A 27769-nucleotide genomic window follows, 5' to 3' on the forward strand; every position below is an offset into this window, starting at 1 on the left:
AAAATGTCTAGGAGCAGCAGAACCAGTCAGGATCAGGTGGCTGCCTTTTCCACGGGCAGCTGCATAAACTGACCTCTTGTGGAGAGGGAAGGTGAAGCATCACATTCCTCTCATTTTCTTTGTACAAAGTATTTTCTTTGTAACCTATCTGCTGAGTTTGGCTGGCCATGCCCTATGCCAACTGCTGTGTATTCATCCATGGCAAAGAAAAGGAAAACAGGAAGGGAGCATGCCAGGAAGATCTCCTGGAGAAACAGAATCCTGGAGCTGGAAGAAGACATTGGAGATTAACCACCACTCCCATTTTACAGATGATGAAACTGAGTTCCACAGAATCAATGACACTTGCAGAGAGACAGCAAATAGAGAGCTGGGAATTAAAGCCAGGTCTTTTAGCTCCAAATTCCATGTTTATGTTAGTGTAGTCATTGTGCCTAATATTTTCCTGGTTCTTCTGCTTACTTCATTCCATATCAGTTTATACAAATCTTCCCATATTTCTCTTAATTCCTCATATCCATTAATACTCAGTCATAAATATCTATTCATGCAGAGTAAAGCCTAGAATTCAATTAGATCTCTCCAGAGAGCTAATTTTTCAGCTGCTGGACCACCATGGGAAGAACAGATGGGCGGGGCTCATCAACTCTTTCTCACCCACTGGACATTCATTATTTCCTCTTTCCCAACCATTCACATATCGCCTTCTTCATCATCCTAGAAGCTTCTGAAATCACTTCTACCACCAAAGCCAAGGGCACTGCCCACCTTGGGTTTGGTCAGCCATGGCAGGGAGCTAGAGACAAAAGAGGATAGTTTGAGCTGGGTGGAGAAGCCACCCAAGACTAAATGTTTTTTGTTGTTTTCCCCCCAGCAGTATTTTATGGAGACAACACCCAGAATGAGACCCGGTCTCCTATTTCTAAGAGTAGTACTAATACAAAGGGTGGTCAGATCATAGATTTAGAATTAGGAAGAACTTAAAAGACCATCGTTTTGTGGATAGAGAAACTGAGGTTTACAAAGGTGAAACAATATAGGTAGCAAGGACGTAGAGGACCAAATGAAGGTGTTCATTTCTAGAATGCTTTGCAAACATTTTCACAGGTAGTAAAGGCAAATGAGAGGCACCATGGCAGTAAGGGGTAGAGATCTAGCTTGGGATCCAGCTGTCTCTGTCACATACTGCCCCTTGTGACTCTGGGTAAGTCCTTTAACCTCTCAGTGCCTCGAGGTAAGAGACTGCTTGCCTTAATCAGGCGGCAAGCACTTATTAAGCACCTACCATATACCAGATTCTGTATGAACCTCTGGGAATACAGGAAATGCAAGAGACAGTCCCTGCTCTCAGGGACTTCATACCCGAGAGGAGCTGTATTCTTTTGGACTTCTCTATCATGTCTCAGGAACCACCTCATCCAGCAAGCTCACCTAAGCTCTGGAGCTCCCACCTTCCCAGTACACTCTGCCCTGGAAGTCCCTCCCTCTCACTGAAGGGTGGAGAGCCCCCCCCCCCCCCACACACACACACTTTTCAACTTCCTTTCATGAGCTGTCTTCCCCCATTAGATGGTAAGCTCCTTGAGGGCAGGGACTGTCTTTTAGCCTTCTTTGTATCCCCAGCACTTGAGCATGGTACGTGGCACTACAGATGCTTAATAAACTTGACTCAATGACTAATGGGGGAGGCAATATGAAAACAACTACTGTATATACAAACAAACAAGATCTACCTACACTGGAAAAAGAAATAGCAAACCACTCCAGTATCTTTGCCATGCTAGAGTCACAAAAAATCAGACACAACCAAACAGCAGAACTATATATGTTTGTGTGTGTAGGCATATATATAGAGGGAAGGCACTAGCATTAAGTGAGATTGGGAAGGGCTTTCTATAGAAGATGGAGTTTTAGTTAGGATTTGAAGGAAGCTGGGGGTAGAGCTGAGGAGGGAGAGCATTTGAGGCATAGGTGTTGTGTATCTTGTTCAAAGAACAGCAAGACCAGTGTCACTGGACTGAAGACCATGTGGGGGGAAGTAAGGTATAAGAAGACTGGAAAGGTAGGAGGGAACCAGATTATTTAAGAAGGGCTTTAAATGTCAGAGGATTTTCTATTTGGCCTGGTGGTGATAGGGAGCCACTAGTGTTTATCAGAGTAGGGAGATGACACAGTCAGGCCTGTGCTTCAGGAGGATGAGTGGGGAAGATGGACTGGGGTGGGAAGAGACTTGAGCCAGGGAGACCAACCAAAACACTATTGCAATAGTCCAGGCAGGAGGCAATGAGGGACTGTACCAGGGCGCTAGCATCGTCAGAGGAGAGAAGGGAACACGTCAGAGCTATTACTAAGGTAACATTGACAGGATTTGGCAAGAGGCTGGAAATGAGGCATGGAGGAGAGGTGAGAGAAAGTGGAGAATTTCAAGCCTGGGTGACGGGAAGACTAGTGCCCTTGAGAGTAGTAACAGGGGAGCTGAAAAGAAGAGATGCTTTGGGGTCAAAGATAATGAGTTCAGTTCGAGAAAGGCTGAGTTTTAGATATCTCCAGGACATTCAGTTCAAGACGTCCAATAGGCAGTTGGAGGTGTGAGTCTGTAAGCTAGGAGAGTGGTTAGGGCTGGATACTCAGATATAAAATCATCTGCTAGAGAGAATGGTTGAATCCATGGAAGCCAATGAGATTACTAAGTGAACCAGTATAGAGGGAGAAGAGAAAACCCAGGACAGTCCTGGGGGCCCCCACCACTGGCAGAGGAGATTTCCCTGAGAAATCCCATCCACAAATGAAATTACAAGTCTAATCTTCACATTTAACCCCGATTGCCTTCAAAAATAAAATAAAAATAAAACATTGTCCCCATCTTCAAGAGGCAACATAATGTTTCATAAAGACATTGCTTGGGGTTAAAAGACTTGGCCTTGACACCCAGCTCTAAGCCCTCCCAGTTACAAGTCTGGAAAAGTGACTTCAGATTCCTGACCCTCAGTTTCCTCTGCTTTGCAAAGGGGTTAATAATACTTACACTACCTTCCTCCCAGGGATTTTGTGAGGCAAGTGTGATAAGACACAAAAATGCTATAGAAAATGAATCATTGTTATGGTTTTTATTCCAGACTCTTGCGTCCCAGACTAGTAAGATATACTTACCTTGGGGTAGACTGGAACACTGCAGCCTGAGACCAATTTACTTGGGAAAAGTGCTTCATGTTCCCTTGTTCACCAGACTGCTATCTATGATGATGAAAGGGGAGAACTGCCCCCACTCATCTAAACATGCTTCCAAATTCATCTGTGACAGGGCTGCTTTGCCTTTGAGGTCTCACTGGCTCCAGAGATAAGGACCAACTTTTCTCAGTGAATCACATTAGTCTTGTCCAGAGAGGTCAATGAAAAGGGGTCGGTGAAGAAAGGCCTCACTGAGAGTCTCATGGGTCTCTGAATCAGTCACTTTGTCCTTATTGATCTGCCCAGGGTAACCTCAATTAAAGCTGACCTGGCCTGGTTCTAGTTTGGAACCTAGCTCACCTCATAGGCTGATGAATAATTAGCTATATATGGCAACTCTTCCCCTCCTCCTTCCTCCTGAGGCCCAGACTGACTTTATAAGGACGAAGAGGTGCAGGCTTCCTTCATGTTCTAATGCCCATTAATCAGAAAAAAGGACCATTTATTAGCTAACTCAAAATGTTCTTTATCCCTCTATTCCTACCTGGGGTGGAGACAGAAGACTCCTGAGCAAGCAGCCTCTATTATGCATCTTGGTTAAACCACTTTGTTGTTGTTGTTCAGTCATTTCAGTCACATCCAACTCTTCATGACCCCATTTGGAGTTTTCTTGGCAAAGATACTGGAGTGCTTTGCCATTTCCTTCTCCAGCTCATCTTATAGATGAGGAATCTGAGGCAAACAGGGTTAAGTGACTTGCCCAGGGTCACACAGCTAGTAAGTGTCTGAAGTCAGATTTGAACTCAGGTTTTCTTGACTTCAGGCATGGTACTCTATTCATCGTGCCACCCAGCTGCCCTCAATTGCTCCTTATTTTGGGTTAAAGCCTATTGGGTAAGTTGTCTGACTTAGTATAAGAAAGGAGCATTAGAATAATAGGGGAAAAAGGAGTGAGGAAACTAAAACCCTCAGCTATGAAGATTCTACCCACTAACTGGACTAGAAGATGCCAGGTTGAAAAGTATTTAATTTTCTTAAAAATGTACTTTAAAAAAATTAACCCAACATACCCCCAACCCTACAGAATTGACACCTGGGCTGGAAAGTAGGCACCCTCAATCTTACTCTTTTAGCTGACCCTATCTACATAAATGAAGATCTATTCTTTCCTCCCAAGTCATTTTCAGTCTTGTTTGAGAAAGAAAACCATTCTTTCCCAAGCATGCTTTTGAGGCCTGAAGTCAGGACCAGTCTGGTGAAAGCTCACATGGTCACAGTTAGTCATTGCATTCTCCCGACATCCCATCCACACAACTCTGTGGTGTTCCTTCTCGGAGCAGTCTTGGTCTGGGCTGTCCTCTGGGATGAGAGTAGCCAGCCCAGAAGTATACACGCCCCATACACGTTGTTTGCTCCCTTCAAGATCCCACAGTTCCTAACCTACAGTCTCCATCTTTTGCCCTCTGGCTCCCTATGTCCATTTCCTTCTCATCCCTTCCCCTTCTCCATTTCCCTTGTTTTCACTATCCTTTCTCTCTTCTCTCACTTTTTTCTTCCTCCATCTCCACTTTTTCCCAATTCACTTTTTTTTCTCCATTTTTTTCTGTCCCATTCGTTCATCTACCCCTGCCTCCCTTTCCTCTTTCACTCTCCTCTTTCCCTTAGGCCCTCCCCAGTAGCCGTCTACCCAAAGCAAGGAGCGATTTACCCAAGAGGCATAACAGAGAGGGGCACTTGTTTAGGAGCCTGACACCTGTGTGCCTCTGTCTCACTATCTGTCCCATGGTAGAAATAGTTTCGGGGATAATGATGAAATGAGCCTTCACCCACTTAACCTCACAAGTGAGCCTATTTAGGAAGCAAGGAAACTTCCATGGAACTCTAAGGTAAGGAGCCCCACTAGAACTGACTCCTCTGGATGGCCCTGGAGACACATTCAGGAATGTGAAAGAGGTGGCATATGGATCTACAGATTGGGGTGTCAGTTGGAGCCACATTACCTGAGAACAGATGGCATTTGTATTTGCTGTCTTCAAAGGCTGCTTGCTTTTAAAGAAACAAAGATGAAGAGAAGAATCAGGGGAAACAGAACTGGGGAAGTTAAAGTATCATAATGCATTTAACAAGCATTCCCTATATACTGGGCCTGGGGATCCAAAGTGCTTGGGAATACAGAGAAAGGTGAAAGACAAATGTAGAGATGCAACAGACCTTTGAGGCCTTCTTGTCCTAATCCTGTCATTTCACAGAGGAGAGGCTAGGTGACCATAACCACCAATCCTTCCATTTCTCATTCTGCCTCACTCCTAAAACCCAATCTGCAGCCTCTAGATATTCCCCTCTCCTAGTTCACCACCCCTGCTCTAGCCTTAATTTCTGCCCTTTATAACCTGGACTATGAAGTTAACCAGTTCAATTATATCCTGTCTTCTTCCCTGGAATCTCTTGCCTCCCTATCTTACCACCTAAATTCCATCCCTAAGTCACTTCCCATCACCCACCTTCTCTACTCTAAATCAAATGTTGTCATCAATTCCTCCAGGAAAAAAGTCACTGAACCATGTTAAGTAGACCCATCAATGTTTGTGTTATCCACCCTCACCTGGATCTTCACTGTCCTTTTATTATTTCCCGATCAACTACCCCTTTCCCCACAGCAGCTACTTCAACCTTCAACCTTTAAAATTCTCCTCAAGACTCCCCTTTTCTCTCAGCAAAGGACATCGATTTCTCTTTTACTGGGAAAATATACTCCATCAATCACAAATTCCCCCTTTGCTCTTAAGTGACACCTTAAAATCCCTCTATGCCAGGGCGCCTTAACCATTTTTGTGTCATGGACCCCTTTGGCAGTCTAGGGAAGCCTATGGACCCCTTCTCAGAATCATGTTTTAAGAAGAATAAGATAAAATAGATAAAATTACAAAGGAAACCAATTATATTAAAATAAGGATGTAATTTTTCCCATCCAAGTTCACAGACTCCCTTCACATATATCCTCAGAATCCTTGGTGGACCAAAGACCCCAGGTTAAGAACCTCTTATTCTACACTATCCTCCTTTCTCTCCTTCTTTGCTCCATCCCTTAATGAAGAGGTGGCTTGTCTAATGGCCAGAGAAATAGGGGGAGGACTGTCCTTGAGCCTATCCTATCCAAATCTTATCCTTTGTTTCATTCTGTCTCTTTGTGTATATGTTGCTTTCTGTCTCTTTGTCTGTTCCCCCCACCCCATTTCTCTCTGTTCTTTCCTTTGTTTCTCTCTTTCCTCTCTCTGTCTCTCTGTCTCTCTCTCTGTCTCTCTCTCTCTGTCTCTCTCTCTGTCTCTCTGTCTCTCTCTGTCTCTCTGTCTCTCTCTCTGTCTCTCTCTCTCTGTCTCTCTCTCTGTGTCTGTCTCTCTGTGTCTGTCTGTCTGTCTCTCTCTCTCTCTCTCTCTCTCTGTGTCTCTCTCTGTGTCTCTCTCTCTCTCTCTCTCTCTCTGTGTCTCTCTCTCTGTCTCTCTGTCTCTCTCTCTCTCTGTCTATCTCTGTCTCTGATCTCATTAGCTCCCAAGGGTTCAGTGATCATTTCTCTAAGTTGAGTTGTCTGTCATACCTCTCTGTAATCACCCCAGTTCGACCTTACTACTTGCCTACTGTACATCATTACCTGAATGTCCCATCAGCATCTAACCCCTCCACAAATCCAAAACAAAACTCAGTCATCTCTTCTCTTAAACCTAGCCTCTCCTGATACCCCTATTGAGGGTACCACCATTCTTCCAGTCCCCAGAGCTCACAACCTATGACTCATCCCTCCAGACTCTCCCCTCTCCCTCACCACCCATATCTAATCAGTTTCCAGATCTCATTGATTCTCCTACCACATCAGCTCTTATGGTCATCTCACCCTCTCTAGACGGCCACCACCCTGATTCAAGCTCTAATCGTCTTTCACTGGGACTACTGCAGTAACTTTGTATTTGGACTCCCTGCTTTCCAGTCTTCCCTTTACCAGTCAATTCTTCACACTTTTATGAAAATCATCCTTATCCAATACAGGTCTGGCCATATTACTGTACTGCTCAGGCATGTTCAGTGACTTCTCTGTAACAAAATACAGGCTCCTTAGCTTGGTATTTAAACCCCCTCATAGTCGGTCTCCAGTCTTCCTTTCCAAACTATTTCACATTACTGTCTTCACAATCTACTCTCCAGCCAAACTAAGTTACACTATGCTCACTGAACTCAGCACTCCCCGGGACGCTTGCACAAGCTGTCCCAAATGCCTAGAATGTACTTCCTCCTCTCTCTGCCTTACAGAATCCTTTGATTCTTTCTAGATTCATCTCCTCCCGGGAGCCTTACCTGATCCCCTAGTGTGATTAGTGCTATCTCCCTCCTCAAACTACCTCACATTTACTTACTTGTATAAATGCACCACCTCCCCTCTCTCTTTCTCCCTCTCTCTCTCTCCCCCTCTCTCCTTAAAGGCAGACATAGTAGTTTGCTCATAGTCGAGGCTTAATACATGCTTGGTGAGTTGAATTATTATATTAAGTCATTTGCCCATGTTTGTATCTATAGTAAGAGATCTGGGATTTGAATCCAGACCAACAGCCAAAAAACAAATTTAGAGGTTTTCCTACTATGTCAGTGGGAAGCGACATAAAGTTGTAAACTCCTCCACGATTGGGACCAAGACGGCAGAGCAGCCTGCATTTAGCAGGTATTCAGTAGACTATATCCCTACATTCCACATGCCAGTTAGAAAGGAAAGGAACAGCATCATCTCATGTGTAGCCAGAAGAGATGACCCAGAGGAAGAACCAGGAGGAAGATAACAGATACCAAAGGACCATGACATTGCTAGGTACCCCTAGCTGTGCCCTTGAGGTTTCTGACTTGTCATTGGTACTCATTAACTTGTCTATAAGATTCAAATATTGCAATAAAAAAGTTCAAATTCTTACAGACTTTTTAAAAATACCATGAAATGGAACGAGGAGATACAAAAGGGCTATATCTCTAATATTTGGACTTATAGGACGTTTAAAAAAACAATCTGCATTCTTTTTTTTTAAGCAATTGGGGTTAAGTAACTTGCTCAAGGTTACACAGCCAGGTGTTTCTGGGTGGGTGCTGTCTGAGCCTGGATTCGATCCCCAGGTCATCCTGACACTGGGGCCGGTGCTCTTACTAGCTGTGCTACCTGGCTGTCCCAACAATCTGCATTCTTAATCTGTGAAGATAGTTTGGAAAGGAAGACTGGAGACCGACTATGAGGGGGTTTAAATAGCAAACTAAGGAGCCTGTATTTTGTCCCAGAGAAGCCTCTGAACAGTGCATTCCTTTATGAATGAACAGAGGTTAAAAAATAATCTTAAAATCTTTGAAGGTCAGAGCTAGAAGAACAGAACTTTGAAAATAAAGTCTAGCTCCCTCACTTTGTAGGGAAGAAGAGTGACCTGGCTGTATCTCAGGTTGAAAGCATCACTCTTTACGCCAATCTGTCAGGAAAAAGTTCTGTTTGTTCTCTAAGACTTACAACGGCATTCATTGCCCTATGCCCTCTTCCTATCCTCACTCTTCCTATCCCTCACACTTTCTACTGTCCCCATCTCCCCCAGGTTCTCCCTCCTAAATAGTTTCTATTGATACTAAATAGAATGAGAATAGAAAAAAAGAGGCAGAATATAAAGGTTAAGTAAGATACATGAAGATCTTCTTGGTCATGGGGAGAGAGGGAGAGAGGAACAAGTATTTTTTCAGCACTTAATATGTGACAGGCAATATACTAAGCATTTTACAAATATTAGTTCATTTGAGGACTGATAGACACTAGAATACATGTTAGTGGCAGACAAGAGAAATTTCTTTTTGGAGACCCTTAAAATATAAATAGATTTGTCCCCTGATATTGAGTAGATTGACCGTGAGCCTACCTGAAGTGAGAAGAATGGATTCTGTGATAATAAAAGACCCCTTTTCAGCTGAGCATTTCTGGATGTTAAATAGTTTAATTCTCCCGCTTTTCCCCAGTAAAGCCCATGCCCCAGTTTTTTTGTTCTTTCTCACCTCTTTCTCTCTTCCATTGTGCCATAATTCCTTCTTCTCCTTCCTCCCCTGTCCTACCAGGTGGGGAAAACTAAAATAAATTTCCCACTTCTGGATGCTGGGTTCCAGGTGCACGACTCTGGAACACATCATCTTTCCTAAAGAGTAAAAACCTGGTATCTAGGAAGTGCCTTTCCCCAGAATCCCTTGATACTGAAAAACTTTCCTTTTCCTCTTATCCTTTTCCATCCCAGGACAGAACTCACTGAGGATCTAATCCCTGGGTTTTTCAGGAAATGAACTTTCTCCCAAATGGAAGGGGACTAAGTCTCATCTGCTATTCATTCAGTGTAGATCTTTGCTTAGGACAGCTTACCTCCTCTTAAGAGCATGGAGAAGACAAATAATTGTATTAAATCCCCACTAGAGTCACTTTATCACTCATTTTCTTTAACCCCAGTCAAATTCTTTTGGTGTCCTTGGCACAAACAGTTCTGTGCTGTTTTTCACAACTAAGAGACATTTAATAAAAGAAGGTTTTGGTTTTTTTCTGGATTTCTGGAGAGGCTGACTTTGCTTACTAAAATTCTGGGTCAAAGTAGGGTCTTCTCTTGGCTTGGCTGGGAGGTATGGGCAGCTAGGTAGTATAGTGTATAGAATGCCAGGAAGACTCATGTTGCTGAGTTCAAATCTGGCCTCAGACACTTACTAGCAATGTGACCCTGGGCAAGTCACTTAAGCTGGTTTACCTTAGTTTTCTGGTCTATAAAATGAGTTGGAGAAGGAATTGACAAGCCACTCCAGTATCTTTGCCAAGAAAACACCAAATGGGATCGCAAAGAAGCTGAAACAACTCAACATGAAATACAGAACAGACCTACTAGGTCCAGAGAAGGCTGTTTTTGCCCAAGGCCAATATATTCTATTCTGTGCTGTCTTTTCCTCTGGCCTGAGCATCATTCCCTGTTGCTGTCCTCCCATCCTGAAGAAGGTGCTAGAACACTGGATTCTTTCATGGGAATGGGTTACCTCAGTTAGAGATTTTCTATTTGGGGGTAAAACATTCCAATCTTGCTGCCTTCTTTTTAACCTTTCCTCTCCTTCCTGAAGTAAACCTGCCCTCTGCTGTTCACATAAAGCAGATTCCCCCTTATACTCTCCCTTTAAAAAAAAATTAACTTGAGAATTGAACTCTCAGCACCCTTAAGATTGTTTCACCTCCAGCAAGGACCTACTACAGGTACCTTTGGTTTAGTTTGTATTTTCTCTTATTTCTTTCATCCTCTTTCTTTCTCCTTCCTCCCTTTCCTCCTTTCTATCTTCCTTCCTTTTTTCCCTCCTTTCTTTCTTTCCTGACAACTAGGTAGTTCAGTGGATAAAATGTTGGATCTAAATTCTAATCCTGCTCAAATATCTATAGGCTGTGTGTATCTAGGCAAGTCACTAAATTTCTCTCAGAATGGAGCCTCATGTGTAAGTGGGGATTATAATAGCCTTTACATCACAGGGATGTTGTGAGCATCAAATAAGATAACATGTATAAGGCACTTTCCAAATTTTAAAGCTTTATATATGCTATCTGCTATTATTATTAGTCCAGCTGCTTTCATCCTTTTTTAAAAGGGTTATTTCTGATGTCTTGTTATAGCTCACAAGAGGCTGTGATGTTAGAGCCCAAATGTGGTGCTTCCACTCTTACTGATGGAGAAAAGAATTTCTTTAGAAACTTGACAGATCTCCATTTTTCACTGTACATTGTTCTCTCAGTTAAATCTTTAAATGAACTCAGCTCAACTGGGCTTGGTTGGGCCTTTCCTCCAACAAAATATGTCCCATGCGTATGGCAAAATCATGTGAGACTCCTTAAAAGAAGCAACCAAAGAAATAACTTTAACCCTCTGGTTATTAATAATCAACAGGACCACAAGGCATGCTATTTAGCTACCAATATGGGCACTACTGCCACCAACAACACATCACAACCTAGACACTACCTACAGAGCTGACTGAGGCACAGGGAAAGAAGGGACTAACCCCAAGTCATATGATGAAGAAGTCTTAGATACAGGGTGCAAGTTCAAGTCCTTTACTGCACTCTACTCACACCCCCCCCTTATTAATGTAAAACAAGGCAAATAACAGGGCATGGACCTAACCTGATTTGCTTTAGGTATTGTTGTTATTGTTTCTGCTTCATTCTCAAAGAGGACCATGACATCAGGAAGGTGATGCTATGATATGCAAGTCAATTGGATCTAAGTAAGGGAGGGCTGTGTAAAGTCACCAGCCTCACTTTCTTCTCTGGAGCCATGGTTTGCTGCCTTTGTGGAGGATGTCCAGCACAGAGACCAAATGGAAAAGAGTTTCCTTAAAATTATGAGGTCCTCCCAACATTCCTATTTCCAAATGAATCTGTGCTGGCTGCATCAAGTCTCAGAATATTGTGGTGCCCCCAAAATGAGATCAAAAGGATTCAGCTTAACAATCCACAAGGGAAAAACTAAATGGATGAAACTTGCCTGTTGTTCAAACTATGATATATGCAGTTAGATAGACGAGTTCTATGCACTTTGGGGAGGGCATTCCTTGAAAGGCAAAAGACAGAAGAAAGTATACTGAGCTTTTGAAACTACATATGGAAGAAACAAGCCAGGTGAACTATTTATCCACAAATCTGCTGAGTCAAAAAGTATGGTAACCAGTGGAAACTGTCATCCTGACGTCAGAGAGTGAACCAGTTTCAAACAAAAGTCAGAGAGAAAATTAATTTAGCTTCCCACGTGTGATTGTGTATCAAATAACTGATAAAAGCTATAAATAATTTTTAATTCTTTCATGGGCAGTTCCTCAAACTTTATACAATTTTAGGCTTTCCTTTTGCTTATCTCCCAAGATCCACTCACTCAAGGAAGGCCTGATTCTCCCCTTCCTACAGCTGGGAAGCCTGATTCCTAAAGAGGGATTTAAAGTTAGCTCATACTTTCAAAGTCAAACAGCAGAATTGACACAAAGATGAAATTGACATCAAAACACAAGTCTTCCTATCTCTAGTATTATTCCATTGTGTTAAACTTAGAGCCAAAAGAGTTCTGGGTTCAAATCCCAGCACTGGCATTGTTTGACAGTAGCAAGTCATGTAACCTTTCTAAGTCTCAGTTTCCTATATTTATAAAAATGGGTGTTCTGATACCTATGGGGGCAGTTAGGTGGCTCAGTGGATAGAGAAGCAGACCTGGAATCAGGAGGACCTGAGTTCAAATTCTGCCTCAGACACTAGCTGTGTGACCCTTGGCAAGTCACTTAACCTCTGTTAGCTGCAACCCACTGAAAAAGGAAATAGAAAACCATTTCAATATCTTTGCCAAGAAAACCCCATGGACCATATGGTCCACAGGGTCAGGAAGAATTAGACACAACTGAACAATAACCCCTTACTCTATATCATCTGCATCACACTGCCTCTCCCTCTTAATCCTCTCCAGGATGGAAATAGGAAGAATGAGTTGTCTCCAAGGCGGCTAGGAGGTAGAGCAGATACAGTGCTGGGCCTGGAGTCAGTAAGACCTGAATTCAAATCCAGCCTCAGACACCTTTAGTTTTGTGACCCTGGGCGAGTTACTTAACTCTCTCTGCCTCAATTTTCCCAATTGTAAAATGGGAATAATAATAGCACCTAACCTCACAAAAGTTGATACAAGGATCAAATTAGATAATATTTGTTCAGTGTTTAGAATTGTGTCTGGAACATAGTAGGAGCTTAATTAATGCTTATTCCCTCCCAAGGGTTACTGAGGAGGAAGAATGTCATCTGTAATAAATGGATTTATCCCATAGTCATGGGATTGAAGCCAAGGAAGGATTATACAAAAAAATCCAGCTGGTTCAATACCACATGCTTCCTGACAAATGTATGGGAAGAACTATCTGGGAAAGATGAGATAATGAAGCATACTTCCTACATGTTTAGAAAAAAGTGGTGGACTGGAGGTGCAGGATGAGGCATCCATTTTTAGACATGGCCTATGTATTGATTTGTTTTATCTATTTGCCTGGTTTTAAAGAGGGCCTTCTATTTAGGGGAGAGAGGAGGACAGGCGAAGGTATTAGAACACTTTAAATTAGCAGGAGAAAACAAAAGAAGTTCAGAAGTGGACACAAGCAGGGTGATTTTGCTAGTACCCACAAAAATTATTTAAATTAAAATCAAATATATGGTTTTTCAAAACAATCTGAAACAGACACAGTTCCAAAAAACAATCTTGTTTTTGTTCTGGTGATAATTAAGTCCATAATTTTTCTGAAGTTTAAAATTTTAAATGATAAAAAAAAATGTATTGCTTTTTAGTTTTGTCCAACTGACTCTTCCTGACCCCATTTAGGTATTTCTTGGCAGAGATACTGGAGTGGTTTGCCATTTCCTTCTCCAGCTCATTTTACATATAAGGAAACTAAAATAAACAAGGTTCAGTGACTTGACCAGGGTCACACAACTAGTAAGTGTCTGAGGCCAGATATGAACTCAGTGCTCTGTGCACTATGGTGCCCCCTAGCTGCCCCTTAATCTCTTCGTGTCCCCAGGTAATTTTCTAAAGCTGTAAGATTCAAAGAAGTTGCCACCAGTAGAATGAGTTTACTCCCTGGGAATTCTCTCTACTTATGAAATCACAGGTCTGAAGACCCTGCCTAAATGAGCACCATTATCATAACATTTTGCCAAGTCACTTGTTTCTCTGTCCAAAAGAGGAATCCTCCTAAAGCACATGTACCTTTCTGCATCTCCCTTCACCCCAAGATTCCTGCCTCAATGTCAAACATCATGTTTCTTATCTTGGATGGACTTCCTTCCCATTACAATGGGAAAGACTATTAAAAAAAACATTTTCAGTTTCACATTGTGCTTTCATGTCAGGTTGATTAGACCAGGCTCCTTTAGATGCCAAGGATAGCATTATATATTTTTTAAAATCAGTGATAACTGCAATGATTATTTTAGCTACATGGTATAGTGGTTAGAATGCTGGGTCTAGAATCAGTATGACCTGAGGTCAAATTCAGCCTCAGACACTTGCCAACAATGACCCTGGGGCAGTTACTGCCCTTGTCTGACTCAGCTTCTTCATCTGTAAAATGGGAGTAATAATGGTACCTACCTCACATGGTTGTTATGAGATAATATTTATAAAGCACTCTACATACCTTAAAGTGCAATATAAATACTGGCCACTTATTATTATTTTAATGCATGCTGCCTATGTCCAGTCCGTTATAAGATCCAATCACTAAACACGAATAATTTTTGGATATTTTACTCCCATTTCCACCATGACTTCCTACATTGAACAACTGGGGTCACATATTCTTGAGAGAACTGAAATGCGGGGAAAAAAACTGATTCCTCTTCAGTTTCAAAGAACTGACTTTCTGACTCTGGTCCACCTCCCTAGCTTGGGTAAGGTCAGGCCCTTAATTTCTAAGGAACTGGGGATAGAAACTACTTTATTTTCCCCTAAAAGTGGTCTGGTGCCACCTGTCCTTATTGCTTATAGACCCGTTGTCTCCCATTTCCTGTCCATACATCAAGGTCTTTCTATGCACTGACCTGGAGTGATCTGGAAACGGAAAGGGCAGAAGCATTTATAAAACGCATGATATAAGCCAGATATTGTCCTAAGCCATTAACAATTATTATCTCATTTGACCCTCTCAACAACCCTGGGAGATAGGTGCTATTATTATCCTCATTTTACAGGTGAAGAAACTGAGGCAGACAGAGGTTACGTGATTTGCCCAGGGCCATAGAGCTAGTAAGTGTCTGAGGATGGATTTGAACTCAAGTCTTCCTGACTGCAGACGCAGTCCCAGAGCTCTATTCACTGTGCCACCTAGCTGCCTAAACAATCTCCTGGAGCTGAGTAAAACTCTGTCTATATCCATGAAGGAATTCCTCAGATAGACACAACTTCCTAGGCCTCAGCCAACAATGAGGTACAGAAAGGCCCTTTACCAGAAACTGAAGGCAATCCATAATCAATCACCTTTCAAGGCGTAACTCATTCTACTTCCTGGCATAATTCTACACTGGAGGTAACTAAAGCTCTTACCATCCCTGGTACCACCCTCCCCCACTCCCTCACCCCCACTTTTCTATCTTTGCACCTTTGCCCTTGCGGTTCCCAATGCCCAGAATGCTCTCCTTTCCCTGCTTGCTGAATTTCTGTCTGTTCCTTTAAAGTTCAGGTCAAATATCACTGCCTCCTGGAAGCTTCCCCTTGATCCATAGCCCATCCAGTCAATAATAAGCTTTCTTCCCTCACACCTCCCTTAGTACTTCATGAACACCTCTCTATTTACATTATCTGCATCCCACAAAGCCTCTTCATGGCATGGAGGGCACTGCCAGCAGGCACCAGCTATGCCAGCCTCTACCACATGAGGACAATGGTCCGGGTCACAGACTGTGTTTACATTTGGAAGATCAGCCCAGCTAAGCGCATGAAGGCTCTTCAGTAGGAGCGTGACCATTTGGGGAAGTCTTTGGCCATGGTAACCGACAAAACCAAGTTATTTGTGTATCTGTCAGATCTCCCCACTAGACTGGAAGTTCTATGAGGACAGGGACTAACTTTATATGGCTCCTTACCTAGGTCAGTGTGTGAAGACACAGAGCAGGTGCTTAACACATAAGAAAACCATCTATACCTATATCTATGTCTATGCCCATATCTAAATCTATATCTACACATATACAATTTTCACACACGCACAAACCTACATGTGTATGTATAGGTATATATTTGCATGCATATATACATATATACATATATTTTATGAATATATTCATATACATGTTTTCTTATGTAATAAACACCTAGTCTAGGTGCTTAATAAGTACATACAGTGGGGTGGCTAGGTGGCACAGTGAATAGAGCATTGGCCCTGGAGTCAGGAGGACCTGAGTTCAAATCTGACCCACACTTACTAGCTACATGACCTTGGGCAAGTCACTTAACCCCAATTGCCCTGCCCTCCCCCCTCCCAAAAAAAAGCAAAAAAAAAAAGGATATATGGTTACATATAACTATATGTATGATCATATGTAAGCATGTATCTGATTTTCTTATCACTCATCTAGTCTGTGTCTCTTTCTATATAGACACACACATATACATATAAGTATGTAATATTGTCAGCTCTGTATTTGAATGCACACAACAAATGATGGTAGGGAGCTGAGGTCATCTAGTCCAACCCCTCATTTCACATGTGAAGAAACTAAGGCCAGTGGAGACCCTGTGACTTGTCGTTAATGGCAGAGTTCTTTCTCCAGGTTCTAACTCCACCTCTGCCCCTATGCTATCTTGGGTCAATCACTTTCTCCTTCTCAGCCTCACTGTCTGTTACTCTGCGAGCTCCTCGAGAGCAGGGGCCATTGCCTATCTTAGTATCCCTAGCACTTAGCGGCGTCTGGCACATAGGTGTTTACTGTTTGCTGACTGGCTATCCTCATTTGTCAAACGGAGAGGCTGGGTGTCAGGGAAGTGACACAGTGGGACTAGAGTCAGGGAAGACCTGAGCTCAGACCCAGTCTCAGACACTTGCTACCTGTATGACCCTCTGGTTGTCTCAGTTTCCTCAACTACCAATTGGGGGTAATGACAGCATCTACCTCACAGGGCTGCTGTGGATAATTGAATGACATGATATTTATATAGCACTTTGCACAGTGCCTGGCACAGATTATGTTGTTATTATTATTATCATTATTAGGATATTTCTAAGTAACTTCTGGAGCACAGTGCCAGGCCTAGAGTCAGGAAGAGTCATCTTCATGAGTTCAAATCCAGCCTCAGACACTTACTAGCTGTGTGACCCTGGGCAAGTCACTTAACCCTGTTGGCCTCAGTTTCCATATCTCTAAAAATAACCTGGAGAAGGAAATGGCAAATTACTCCAGTATCTTTGCCAAGGAAACATCAAATGGGGTTACAAAGAGTGAGACACTACTGAAACAACTGACCAACAAGCAACCTCTACAGTCCTTCTAGCTGGAATGGGCTATCAAAAGGAAAAGATTACAAGAAAAATGGCTAGCCTCTTGGAATAGTTTAAGAATAGACCAAAGAATCTCTACCCATAGGTACCTTTATGGTTTATCCTTAAATGAGCAGAGGCCAGAAGGAAGATACAGAGATAACTCAAGGCCTCATCAAGTCTTCTCATAGTGGTAACCCCCCCCCCCCAATGACTAGTCCTTTGAAATCTGTTCTTGCCACTGTGGAATTTAATGGCCCAAGTGCCTTTGAAAGTTGGTGTCCCTGAAAGAATGGGGGGTGTGGGGGAGAAGGTGAAGCAAAGAGTAGACCATTAATAGGGTTTTGAAAAAAAGAAGAAAACCTTTTAATTCTCAGCAAAGTTCCACTGGATTTAATATAATAGGGAAGGCAAGAGATTGTTGTGGGTTAGGGGGAAAGTCATACATTGCGTGGATGAGAAAGAAGGCCATGGAAGAAAAGGACAGTAACTTGTGAGGCATATATGGGCAAGCTAGTTGGTTCTATTTTAGATAAAGGTGAGAGAGGCTATATAGAGGATTTAAAGTTAGAGATCGTGGTGGCTTCAAATCCCAGCTTTGCCATTGAATACCTGTGACTTTGGGCACATGACCACTCCTCTGGGCCTCAGTTTTTCCTCATCCATATAACTAAGGGCTTGAATTAGATGCCTTTTAAGAACCTATGAAATACTAATCATAGCTCATGTTTTGAAAGAATTGTCAAGTCTGCTAAGCACTTTCCCCATTATTTCCCGGAATAATAACAGCTATCATTTATATAGAGCTTTAAATTTTGCAAAACATTTCACAAACATTCACAACTCTGGGAGGTAGAGGTTATTTTTTTCCTCCGTTTTACAGGTATATACTATTTCCATTTTTATGAAAGAGAAAACTGAAGTTCAGAAAGGCTAGGTAGTCTGCCAAGGGTCAGCCAGTAAAAGTCTGAATGAGGATTTGAACTCTGGTCTTCCAGACACCAGGTCCAGCTTTCTGTCCCCTATAAAATACTACATCATAAGCTGAGACTTGAGCCAATGCCTCCCGAGGCAGACAGTAGACCTGAGGAAACGGAGTCAGACAAAGTTATGTGACTTGCTCAGATTCACACAGGTAGTAAACATCCAACTTAAGTCTTCCTGACTGTGTTTAAATGCTGTACCCCCTGCATTGGCCAGCCACCCCGAACTATTTACCACGAGGTAGGTAATGCAAGTGTTTCTATCTTCATTTTTGTAGAAGCAATCAATAAGCATTTATTTTTTTACTTATTTTTTTTTAATAGGCAAAAATCTATTCCTCTCCCCCACACACACCTTCCTTCCCATTAGAAAAAAAACCTCTTTCAACAAGCATTTATTAAATACCTACTGTGGGCCTGGTAGTTGCCTGGCCACATATTATGTGTGAGGTATACAAAGGCAGAAGTGGAACATCCCCACCCTGTCAGGAAGCTGACATTCTCTACATTTCCAACAGGCAAAACTGAGACTTAGGGTCACAGAGCACCAGGATTTGAACCCACGTCTCTCCTGACTTTGTGTAGAGAACCTTACCACTTTACCTGCCTAAGGAGAAAATTAACTCGTATACTTGTGGCACTCAATAGATTTTGGCTGAATTTAACCCAATTTTGTTTGTTTAGTTGCTTACAAATAAAATGATTCTCTGTTTCTTTGCCTTGTTTTTTTTTTCAGATCTTGAATCCAAACTTTATCCAAGAAGGTGAGTCAAAGAGAAGCATTTGAAAGTAAAGAAACAAACCACACACACACACAACCATAATTGGGTGAGATTAAAGAGTTATCTATGGGCTCATGCAACCAGGAAACAGTAATTTCGATTGATTGATCAGTCAACAACAACAACTAGAAGCACTTGTTAAAGTACCTACTATGTGCTAAGAACTGAGCTAGGCAAGAGAGATGTCAAGCCAGAATTAAAATCGAGGGGCTTCCATTGTATTGGGGGAGACTGGAGGGGAGTGGAAGGTATGCTGCATAACATTAAGCTTAGCTGGTGGTTATTCACATCATTGTTGCCTGCCTGGGTCTGCTTGTGTAAGGGGTGGGATGGGGGGAAGGAGAGGGTTGTTTCATTGGAAGTGTGTTTTAGACTTGCGCGGGCTATGTGTTGTTTGGATTACAGTTGCCCCTGAATTCCTCGTGCCCCTGATGGATGTGACCTGCTTGCTGGGTGATACGGTGACCCTGCAGTGCAAAGTGTGTGGGAGACCAAAGCCCAACATTATCTGGAAGGGCCCTGACCAGAACATCCTGGACAATGACAACAGCACGGCCACATATACCGTCTCCTCCTGGTAGCTGCATGCCCCTCCCTTGACCATCAACACCCACTCCTCTACAAGCAGGGAACCTTTTTTAACTTAACCACATAGAGCAGAGTACTCCTAAGGCCCAGGAGCCAGAGGGGCACCTAATTTGTCCCAGTCTTGGAGTCAGTTCTCTGGGCTTGGAATCAGAAGATCTCAGTTCAAGTCTCAGCTTAGGAGTCAGTCTCATGGGCAGAGAGTGGACTTGGTGTCAGGAAGCCCAGAGTTCAAATTCTCATTCAGACATTTACTAGCTGTGTGACCCTTCCAAGTCACTTACCCTATGTGAGCTTCAGCTTTCTTCTTTGTTAAAATGGGATAATATGGAAAGCCTTTTATAAATCTTAAAGCACTATCTAAATATGAGTTATTATTACTATGACTACTACTACCACTATTATTACTATTATCACTACCACTATTATTATAGCTATTATAATTATATTATATAATGTATATTGTTACTAGTACTATTATTACTACAGCTATTATTATTATTACTACTGCTCTACTATTACTACCACTATTACTTCAACTACTGCTGCTGCTGCTGCTACTACTATTACTACTACTACTACTACTATTGCTTGTATGACTATCATTTAGCCTCTCTAGGCTGTTGTCTCTCCATCTATAAAATAAGGATAATACAGGCAGAAGCAGAGGAGGATTTTGTACTTGTAGTATCCACTTCACACAGTCCCACTCCCAGGGTCTTACCATATTGGTGCAGACAGATACCCAATCTGCTTAGCCCACTGTAGCTCATAACTCCTGAGCTCAAGTGACCCATCAGCCTCAACCTTCCCAGCAGCAGGGATTTCAAGTATGTTCTGCCATGTTTAATTAAATTTATCTTACACGGTTAATTTGAGGGTACGTTTCAGGATGCATGTTTCATGAAACTTAACCCAGGCTCCAAACTGGTATGAAGTACCTTAGAAATTTGCCTCCCATATCCCATAAAATGTCAAGTAAATATTGAGGTGCTCCTTATACATGTGTTAAGCCTTGAAATGCTTGAATGAAAAGGCTTCTCCTTGACACTCTTATAGTCTTCTCATTTTCTTAAACAATAGTGAGAGGTAGGGTGGTATAATAGATACAGAGCCGGTCTCTGAGTTAGGAAAAACAGGGTTCAAATCCTGTTTCTGACATATATTGGCTATGTGACCCTAACCAAGTCACTTAAGTTCTCTATGCCTGCATGAAATTTCCTAAGACTACGAGTTGGCAAGAAGGTGCCAGTCTTTTGTGGCAGAAGAAATTCTTCTCCTGGAGCTCTGTACATCAATGAAATTACCAGTTAGGTCTTATGAAACCAAACAGAATGAAACAAAAAACATCTGTCCTTTCTTGGGGGGAAGAGAGACTTTTAGTAATGGTGAGAATAATGATACCTTGTGCTTTCAAATACATCCCATCATTTGATCCTTACAAGTACTATTATCTACATTTAACAAATGACGAAGCTGAGACCCAGAGAGGTTTAGCAATTTGCCCAAAGTCACACAGCAAATTCGTAACACAGCTGGGACTAGACCTCGTGTCCCTGGACTCTTAATCCAGGGCTTTTTCCAGTAGACCATGCGGTTCCACATCAGTATGTGAATCCATAGGAGGTTTCATCTCCTTCCCCACTGCTGCCCCCTTGTCCCAGTCGCTTCATGGATTTATTCAATTCCAGTGTTCCTAATCTATCTTTTTAAAATCCCAACAAATAACAAAAAGAATTCACTCACTGGTGGTGGTGGGTGGCGGTCTGTTGTTATTGTTGTTTACTCTTAGGGAGTTCAATTATTCACCAGTTAGTGGTTGATCACTTATAAACTGCAAGGGTTGGTAGCATAGTCCCAGACTCAGCCTTGAACTAAGGCCCTCAAGTCAAGCCAGTGGTTCTAAGAGTACAGGAGGGGAGGATGGGAAAATCTTCTCCTAGATTTGTGAAATAGAACCTTTTCTCTAGTGATTCTGGTGAAATCACTCTGAAGATCTGCAACCTGATGCCCCAGGACAGTGGGATTTACACATGTGTAGCCACAAATGACCACGGGACTGCATCAACATCAGCTACAATCAAAGTGCAAGGTAGGGAGTCTTCTTTATCAATCCATTTGAATTGGCCTGCAAAGGACCCACCTGAACTGCCAGCAAAATATGCAGAATCCTACAATTAGAGATGTCATGTAGTCTCATTCCTACCCAAATTGTGAGTCCTATCAATAATTTTTTATTAAAACAAATGAAATTTGTTTTTCAAAAGTAATCTTGTTAAAACTTTGCCATTTGCCATGTCACTGCACCCTCAGGACCACGAGACCTTTCTATCCACCCTGCAGCTTGAAACCTCTTATATATGTTATCTCCTCAAATTAGAATGTGAGCGCTTTCAGAGCAGAGTTTCTTTTTCATTTTTAGCTATATTCTAAGCACTTAAATGGGGGCAGCTAAGTGGTGCTGTGAATAGAGCACTGGGCCTGGAGTCAGGAAGACCTGAATTCACATCTGACCTCAGACACTTAGTAGCTGTGTGACCCTGAGCAAGTCACTTCACTTTCTTTGCCTCCGTTTCCTCTTCTGTAAAATGAGCTGGAGAAAGAAATGGCAAATCACTCCAGTATCTTTGCCAAGAAAACCCCACATGGGGTGAGGAAGAGTTAGACACGATGAAACAACTGAACAACAAAAAACACTTAGCACAGTGATGTGTGGGTGTATAAAAAGAGACAGAGATAGAGGAGAGAAGAGGAGAGGAGCTTAATCAATGCTTTCCATTCCATAAAAGCCGGTATTCTACAATCTATTATCTGTACGGCAGAAATGTTTCAAGTATTACCTAGAACAACAAAGCAATATTTTATGTCAGCAAAGCTCCTCCACTGAACTCTTATACTATGTTTCCAAGTTATCTAGAATCAGAATTCTAAAGTAAGCTAAGAAAAAAAAACCTGAAATATTTCAAAACTAGATAAACATATGAAGTGCTAAAACAATCTTGTAGAGATCTATCAAAAAATATTCTGTTATACCCAAACAAATATATAAAACTATATAGTTTCATCCAACACAAATTTGTGTCCTGCCCTGTCTGGTTTTCAGGTCTTTGCTCACACTTTTTCCCATGACATTCCCTCTGTCAATTCCATCTATTGAGAGTTTTGGTTTTGGTTTTTGCTTTTTGAGGGGAGGGAGAAACCAGACCCGTGATGGAATCAGCATAGGGAATATTTCTTGAAGAAAACCCTGTTAGTGTGTATATAGATAAGCACCAGTTCTGCAATTTCTAGCCTCTTCAAGAACAAAGGACGAACAACATTTTATAGCCAAAAAGCTTATGGCACCAGAAGTTTAGGCTTGATGAGGGTCACACAGTCTGCATGTGGGGAAGACTTGAACCCAGGCCTTCCTGACTACAATGTCAGCTCTCTATCCACATCAACAGGCTGCCTCTTCTTTTCATTTCAGAATCAGAAATGTCATGCTGGAAGGGTCCCCAGAGGTCACCTATTCAAAGCCTCTCATTTCATAGTTGAAAGATCCTTCCCTTCCTTTCTTCATTCAAGGTCTAATCAGGTGCCCTGGTGAATATAATCTCTTCTTCCTCAAATTTAATTTAGTTCTTTGCTTTTATCTCCTTATGTCCAAGTTATTTGTCTACTTGTTCTTCTCTGCCATTAGAATATGAGTTCCTTGAGAGCTAGACAATCCGTGAACAAGCAATAATTTAGCACTTACTGTTATTCTAAATGCAGGGAATACAAATATATGTAAAAAGGTTAGCTCTGCCCCCAAGGAGCTTACTTCAGACCTTTCCCATTCTAAAGGAGAAAGATAACATATAAATGGAATCTGAAAAGGGGGGAGAAGGAAGAGGATAGAAGTACCCAGTGCAGGGGCATGGTATTGAAGGCCTGAGTACAATCTGGGGAGAAATGAAGACCTATTGAAAGGGTTGCTTTTTAAGTACCTAGTGAGGCCCCTCCAGAGTACGAGTCTCTTCCCCTTATCTTGGAATACCATAAAACATCCCCCTTATCCTGGACCACAAAATTCCTTGTCTCCCTCATCCTGGGTCATAAATTTTCCCTTGTCTCCCTCATCCTGTCCTTATAAGAACAAGCCCCAGTCCCTCTGTAAATTGCCAGTCCTTCTTTCAGGGCTAACTGGATGCTTTTGCATCAATAAAGTTCCCCTTAATTAGGAGAAAAATCATCTAAGTGACTTCTTTCACATCTGAACCAGCTCTCCCAGTTCTGACCTCAACACTATGTTGTATCTATCTTTCTACCCCCAGTGCCTAGCATAGTGTCTGTACTAAATAAACATCAAGTGAATTGAATTTAAATTATTAAGCAAACTAATGTTTATTTTATTTTGCCTTTCACTATTTAAAATTTTTTTTAAAAATTATTCTAAGCATAACACCAAATAAAATGTGCATTTCCATATGCTATTTTAAATTTTGTTGAGTCATTTCACTCATGTTTGACTCTTTGTGACCCCATTTGGGGTTTTCGTGACAAAGATACTAAAGTGGTTTGCTATTCTCTCTCCAGCTCATTCTACAGATGAGGAACTGAGGCAAACAGGGTTACGTGATTTGCCCAGGGTCATAAAGCTAATAAGTATCTTATAATCAAATTTGAACTCAGGTCCTACTGACTCTATCTACTGCACCACCTAGCTGCCCATTTTAAAGTTGCCTCATTGATGCCTAATAAAGCACCTTCCCCTGAGAAAAAACCATTTAGTCATGCCAAACAACACAACAATTGCATCTGTCCGTGTATGCTATATTTGGCTTCCACACCCCCACTAGCCACTAACCTAGAGGAGGGACTAGGGGCTGTGAACAGAAACATCCTTTTTAAAGGTGACAGCCGTAAGCATTGAAAAGGAGAATCCCATGCTGAAACTCTCTGAAGCAAAAGGTTCATAAGCACATAAGGAAAGAGGCTATTTTTCCTCATTGTCTACAACTACCAAAATCCCCAACATTTCCTGAGCACCTACTATGTGCAGAGTACTGGGGTAAATGGTGGTGTTTCTGAGGTAGACTTGTATTCTAAAGGAACAAGTTTTTAAAAAACAAGACACTTGGCATTGTGTTAAGTGCTTTCACAAATATTATCTCATTTGAGCCTTAAAACAACGCTGGAAGGTAGGTGCTATTATTATACCCATTTTATTGTTGAGGAAACTGAGGCAAACAGATTAAGTAACCAGCGTTTCCCAAGTAGTACTTGTCTGAGGCTGGATTTGAATTTAGGACTTTCTGACTGCAGGCCCACAAACTCTATCCTCTGTGCCATCAGTTGTCTCAACGACCATTTCTAAAACTGATGAAATGCCACTTCTCAAAATATTTTCTGAATTTTCTCATAATGCATAATATTTTGGGTGCACCCCTGGTTTAAACAATAGCAATATACTTCATTCTACTTGACCATGTATCTTCAAGTTTCTCCCTCACTAGAAAAAAGCAGCAGGGAAGGAAGCCCCACTTGGGTAAAAGCTATGGTCCTCTAGCCATCACTTTACTGAATACAGCACCATCTTGGAATCAGGAATATCAAGGTTCAAATCTCTGGGCAAATCACTTAACCTCTGGGCTTCAGTTTTCCTTCAATTTAAATAAAGGTGTTGGCCTCCAAGGTCCTTCCCATTGCTAAATCTATGATTCAATCCCCATCCCTTTGGAGAAGAGAGAGAGGAAGGAAAGGATATAAAAGGAATAGACCAGATAGAGGTAGGGAGTGGGGGTGAGGGGAGGGGAACCTAAGAGGAATGCTGCGGCTAACAGAGCTTCCATCAACTCCCAGAAAGGACTCTGACCACTCACTGATGCTATTCTGATCCTCCTAGCCAGCTAGGTGGTACAGTAGATAGAGTGCCAGGCTTGGATTCAGGAAGACTCATCTTCCTGAGTTCAAATCTGGCCTCAGATACTTCCTAGTTGAGTGACCCTGGGCAAGTCACTTAGCCCTCTTTGCTTCAGATCCTCATCTGTAAAATGAGCTGGAGAAAGAAATGACAAACCACTGCAATATCTTTGTCAAGAAAACCCCAAGTAAAGTCATAGAGAATTAGAAATGACACAAAACAGATCATTGGTGATCTCGACTTGGGTCTCAGTCTATGGATATGGGGGTGGGGGGTTATAAGAAAAGATTATCCAATAGGCTACTTTACTTAATTCCTTTTTTTCCTTTTTGGAAAACTTTTTTTTAAAAAGTCTGTCTGCGGGGCAGCCAGGTAGCACAATGAGTAAGAGCACCAGCCTCAGAGTCAGGATAATCTGGGATCAAATCCAGGCTCAGACACTTAGCACCCACCCAGAAACACATGGCCATGTAACCTTGAGCAAGTTACTTAACCCCAATTGCTTAGGGGCGGTGGCACAGTGAGTAAGAGCACCGGCCCCAGAGTTGGGATGACCTGGGGATCAAATCCAGGCTCAGATACTTAGCACCACACCCAGAAATAACTGGCCGTGTAACCTTGAGCAAGTTACTTAACCCCAACTGCTTAAAAAAAAAAAAGTCTGTCTGCAAAATTTATGTTCTAGCTCCATGTTCATTCCATGGTAAATTTGGCAAAATTATCTTGCAAAATGTCTTCAAGAATAATCCAGTCTCTGTTGGTTTAAGGTGGAGAATTACAAGGTAATCTAGTCTGGTTCAGAGAATCCAAAGATGAGAAAATCATAGCCACATTCACCTTTCTCTGACTACAAGGTTTATTGGATAATTGCATGCAAGGTAATAATTCTAACCTAGTACCATGTGTGCTTGGTCCAAAGCTGTGGGATGTCTGAAACTAACAAAGGTCTTTGAGCAACTCTTAGGAGTCTATTACAAAGTCTTCTGCTCCATAATGGATGAATTTCAGTTAGGCAAGAAGATTTCCTAAATAGCAAGGGTGATCAGTTAGTAATTCACCTGGGGGGGGGGGGGGGGCGGGAAGAGTACTATATTTGGTGTTAAAGGCTCTACTTTCCAAGTTTGGCTATTATGGACTTGGGGAAAATCACTTAAGCATTGTAGATGTCTGTTTTTTCATCTGTAAAATAAGGAAATTGAAATAGGTGGTCTCTAAAATCCCTTCCAACACTTTAAAAAGATAAATATGATGTAAGATGAAAGTAGTAAGTGTTAGGAGACAGTTATACTAATGAATTGTTAGTAGAGCTGTGAAATTTGTCTGAATCTTCTGAAATACAATTTGGAATTATTTGAGAAAAGTTACTTACATAGTAAATAGAGCACCAGCCCTGGAGTCAGGAGGACCTGAGTTCAAATCCAACCTCAGACACTTAACACTTACTAGCTGTGTGACTTTGGGCATGTCACTTAACCCCAATTTCCCTGCCTCCCCCCCTCCAAAAAGACAAAAAAAAAAAAAAAAGAAAAGTCGCTTAACTGTTCATACCCTTTAATGCAGTGATCTCACTGCTGGGCACAATCCCCAAAGAATTCAAAGACAAAATAAGGACCCATACGTAACAAAATACAGTGGCTTGTGGGGTGGGGGTGCTTAACATAGTAACACATAGTTGCTACATACTTATTACCTCCCTTTCCCTTCCCTTTGTGATGATGAAAAGCTGGAACAAAGTAAGTGCCCATTAGTTAGGAAACTGCTGAATAAACTGTATGTGAATGGTATGGAATGTGAATGGAATGGAATATTATTGTGCTATAAGTAATTATAATAAGATAATACTTTGCAAACCTTAAAGTACCTTATAATAATAGCTATCATTTATATAGTAATCTGAAAAACATGGGAAGATTTATATGAAGTGATTCATAGTAAGGAGAACCAGGAAAAAATTATATACAATAGACCCAACAATAGAAATGATAACACTAAAAATCCACTGAACCCCAAATAATCATAATAACCGATCTTAGTTTGAGAAACCTGCTGACGGACACATCTTCCTCTTCTCAGTGTGTGTAGGGGAGGACTGTGGATGTTGAATGTGGCATATTCTATCAGATTTGGGCACCGTTCAATTGACTTTACTGAAGTGTTTTTCTTTGCTACAAGACAGTTCAACATGGTGAGGGTTAGGGGAAATGACTGGTATAAAAACAAAAGACAATAATAAAACTCTTTAAGAAAGATTTCCTTCTAGTTCCAAATCCCAAATATGACTATAAGATGATAGATTTGGA

The 27769-nt window shown here is 41.7% G+C and overlaps 1 protein-coding gene across 1 annotated transcript in view; it reads left to right on the top strand.

The window, feature by feature from the left end:
* The window catches only part of KALRN (kalirin RhoGEF kinase), a 982696-nt gene that overhangs the window by 927154 nt on the left and 27773 nt on the right, over positions 1-27769 (top strand). The window contains exons 19-21 of the mRNA XM_069064968.1: positions 18952-18979; positions 19403-19574; positions 21553-21674. Coding sequence (XP_068921069.1) covers positions 18952-18979; positions 19403-19574; positions 21553-21674 — 322 coding nt within the window. The remainder of the gene's footprint in view (positions 1-18951; positions 18980-19402; positions 19575-21552; positions 21675-27769) is intronic.

This window comes from Petaurus breviceps, unplaced genomic scaffold, assembly GCF_028583685.1.
Source record: "Petaurus breviceps papuanus isolate PSGF00001 unplaced genomic scaffold, PetGlider_PUasm1.0 90654, whole genome shotgun sequence".
NCBI classification, from domain to species: domain Eukaryota; kingdom Metazoa; phylum Chordata; class Mammalia; order Diprotodontia; family Petauridae; genus Petaurus; species Petaurus breviceps.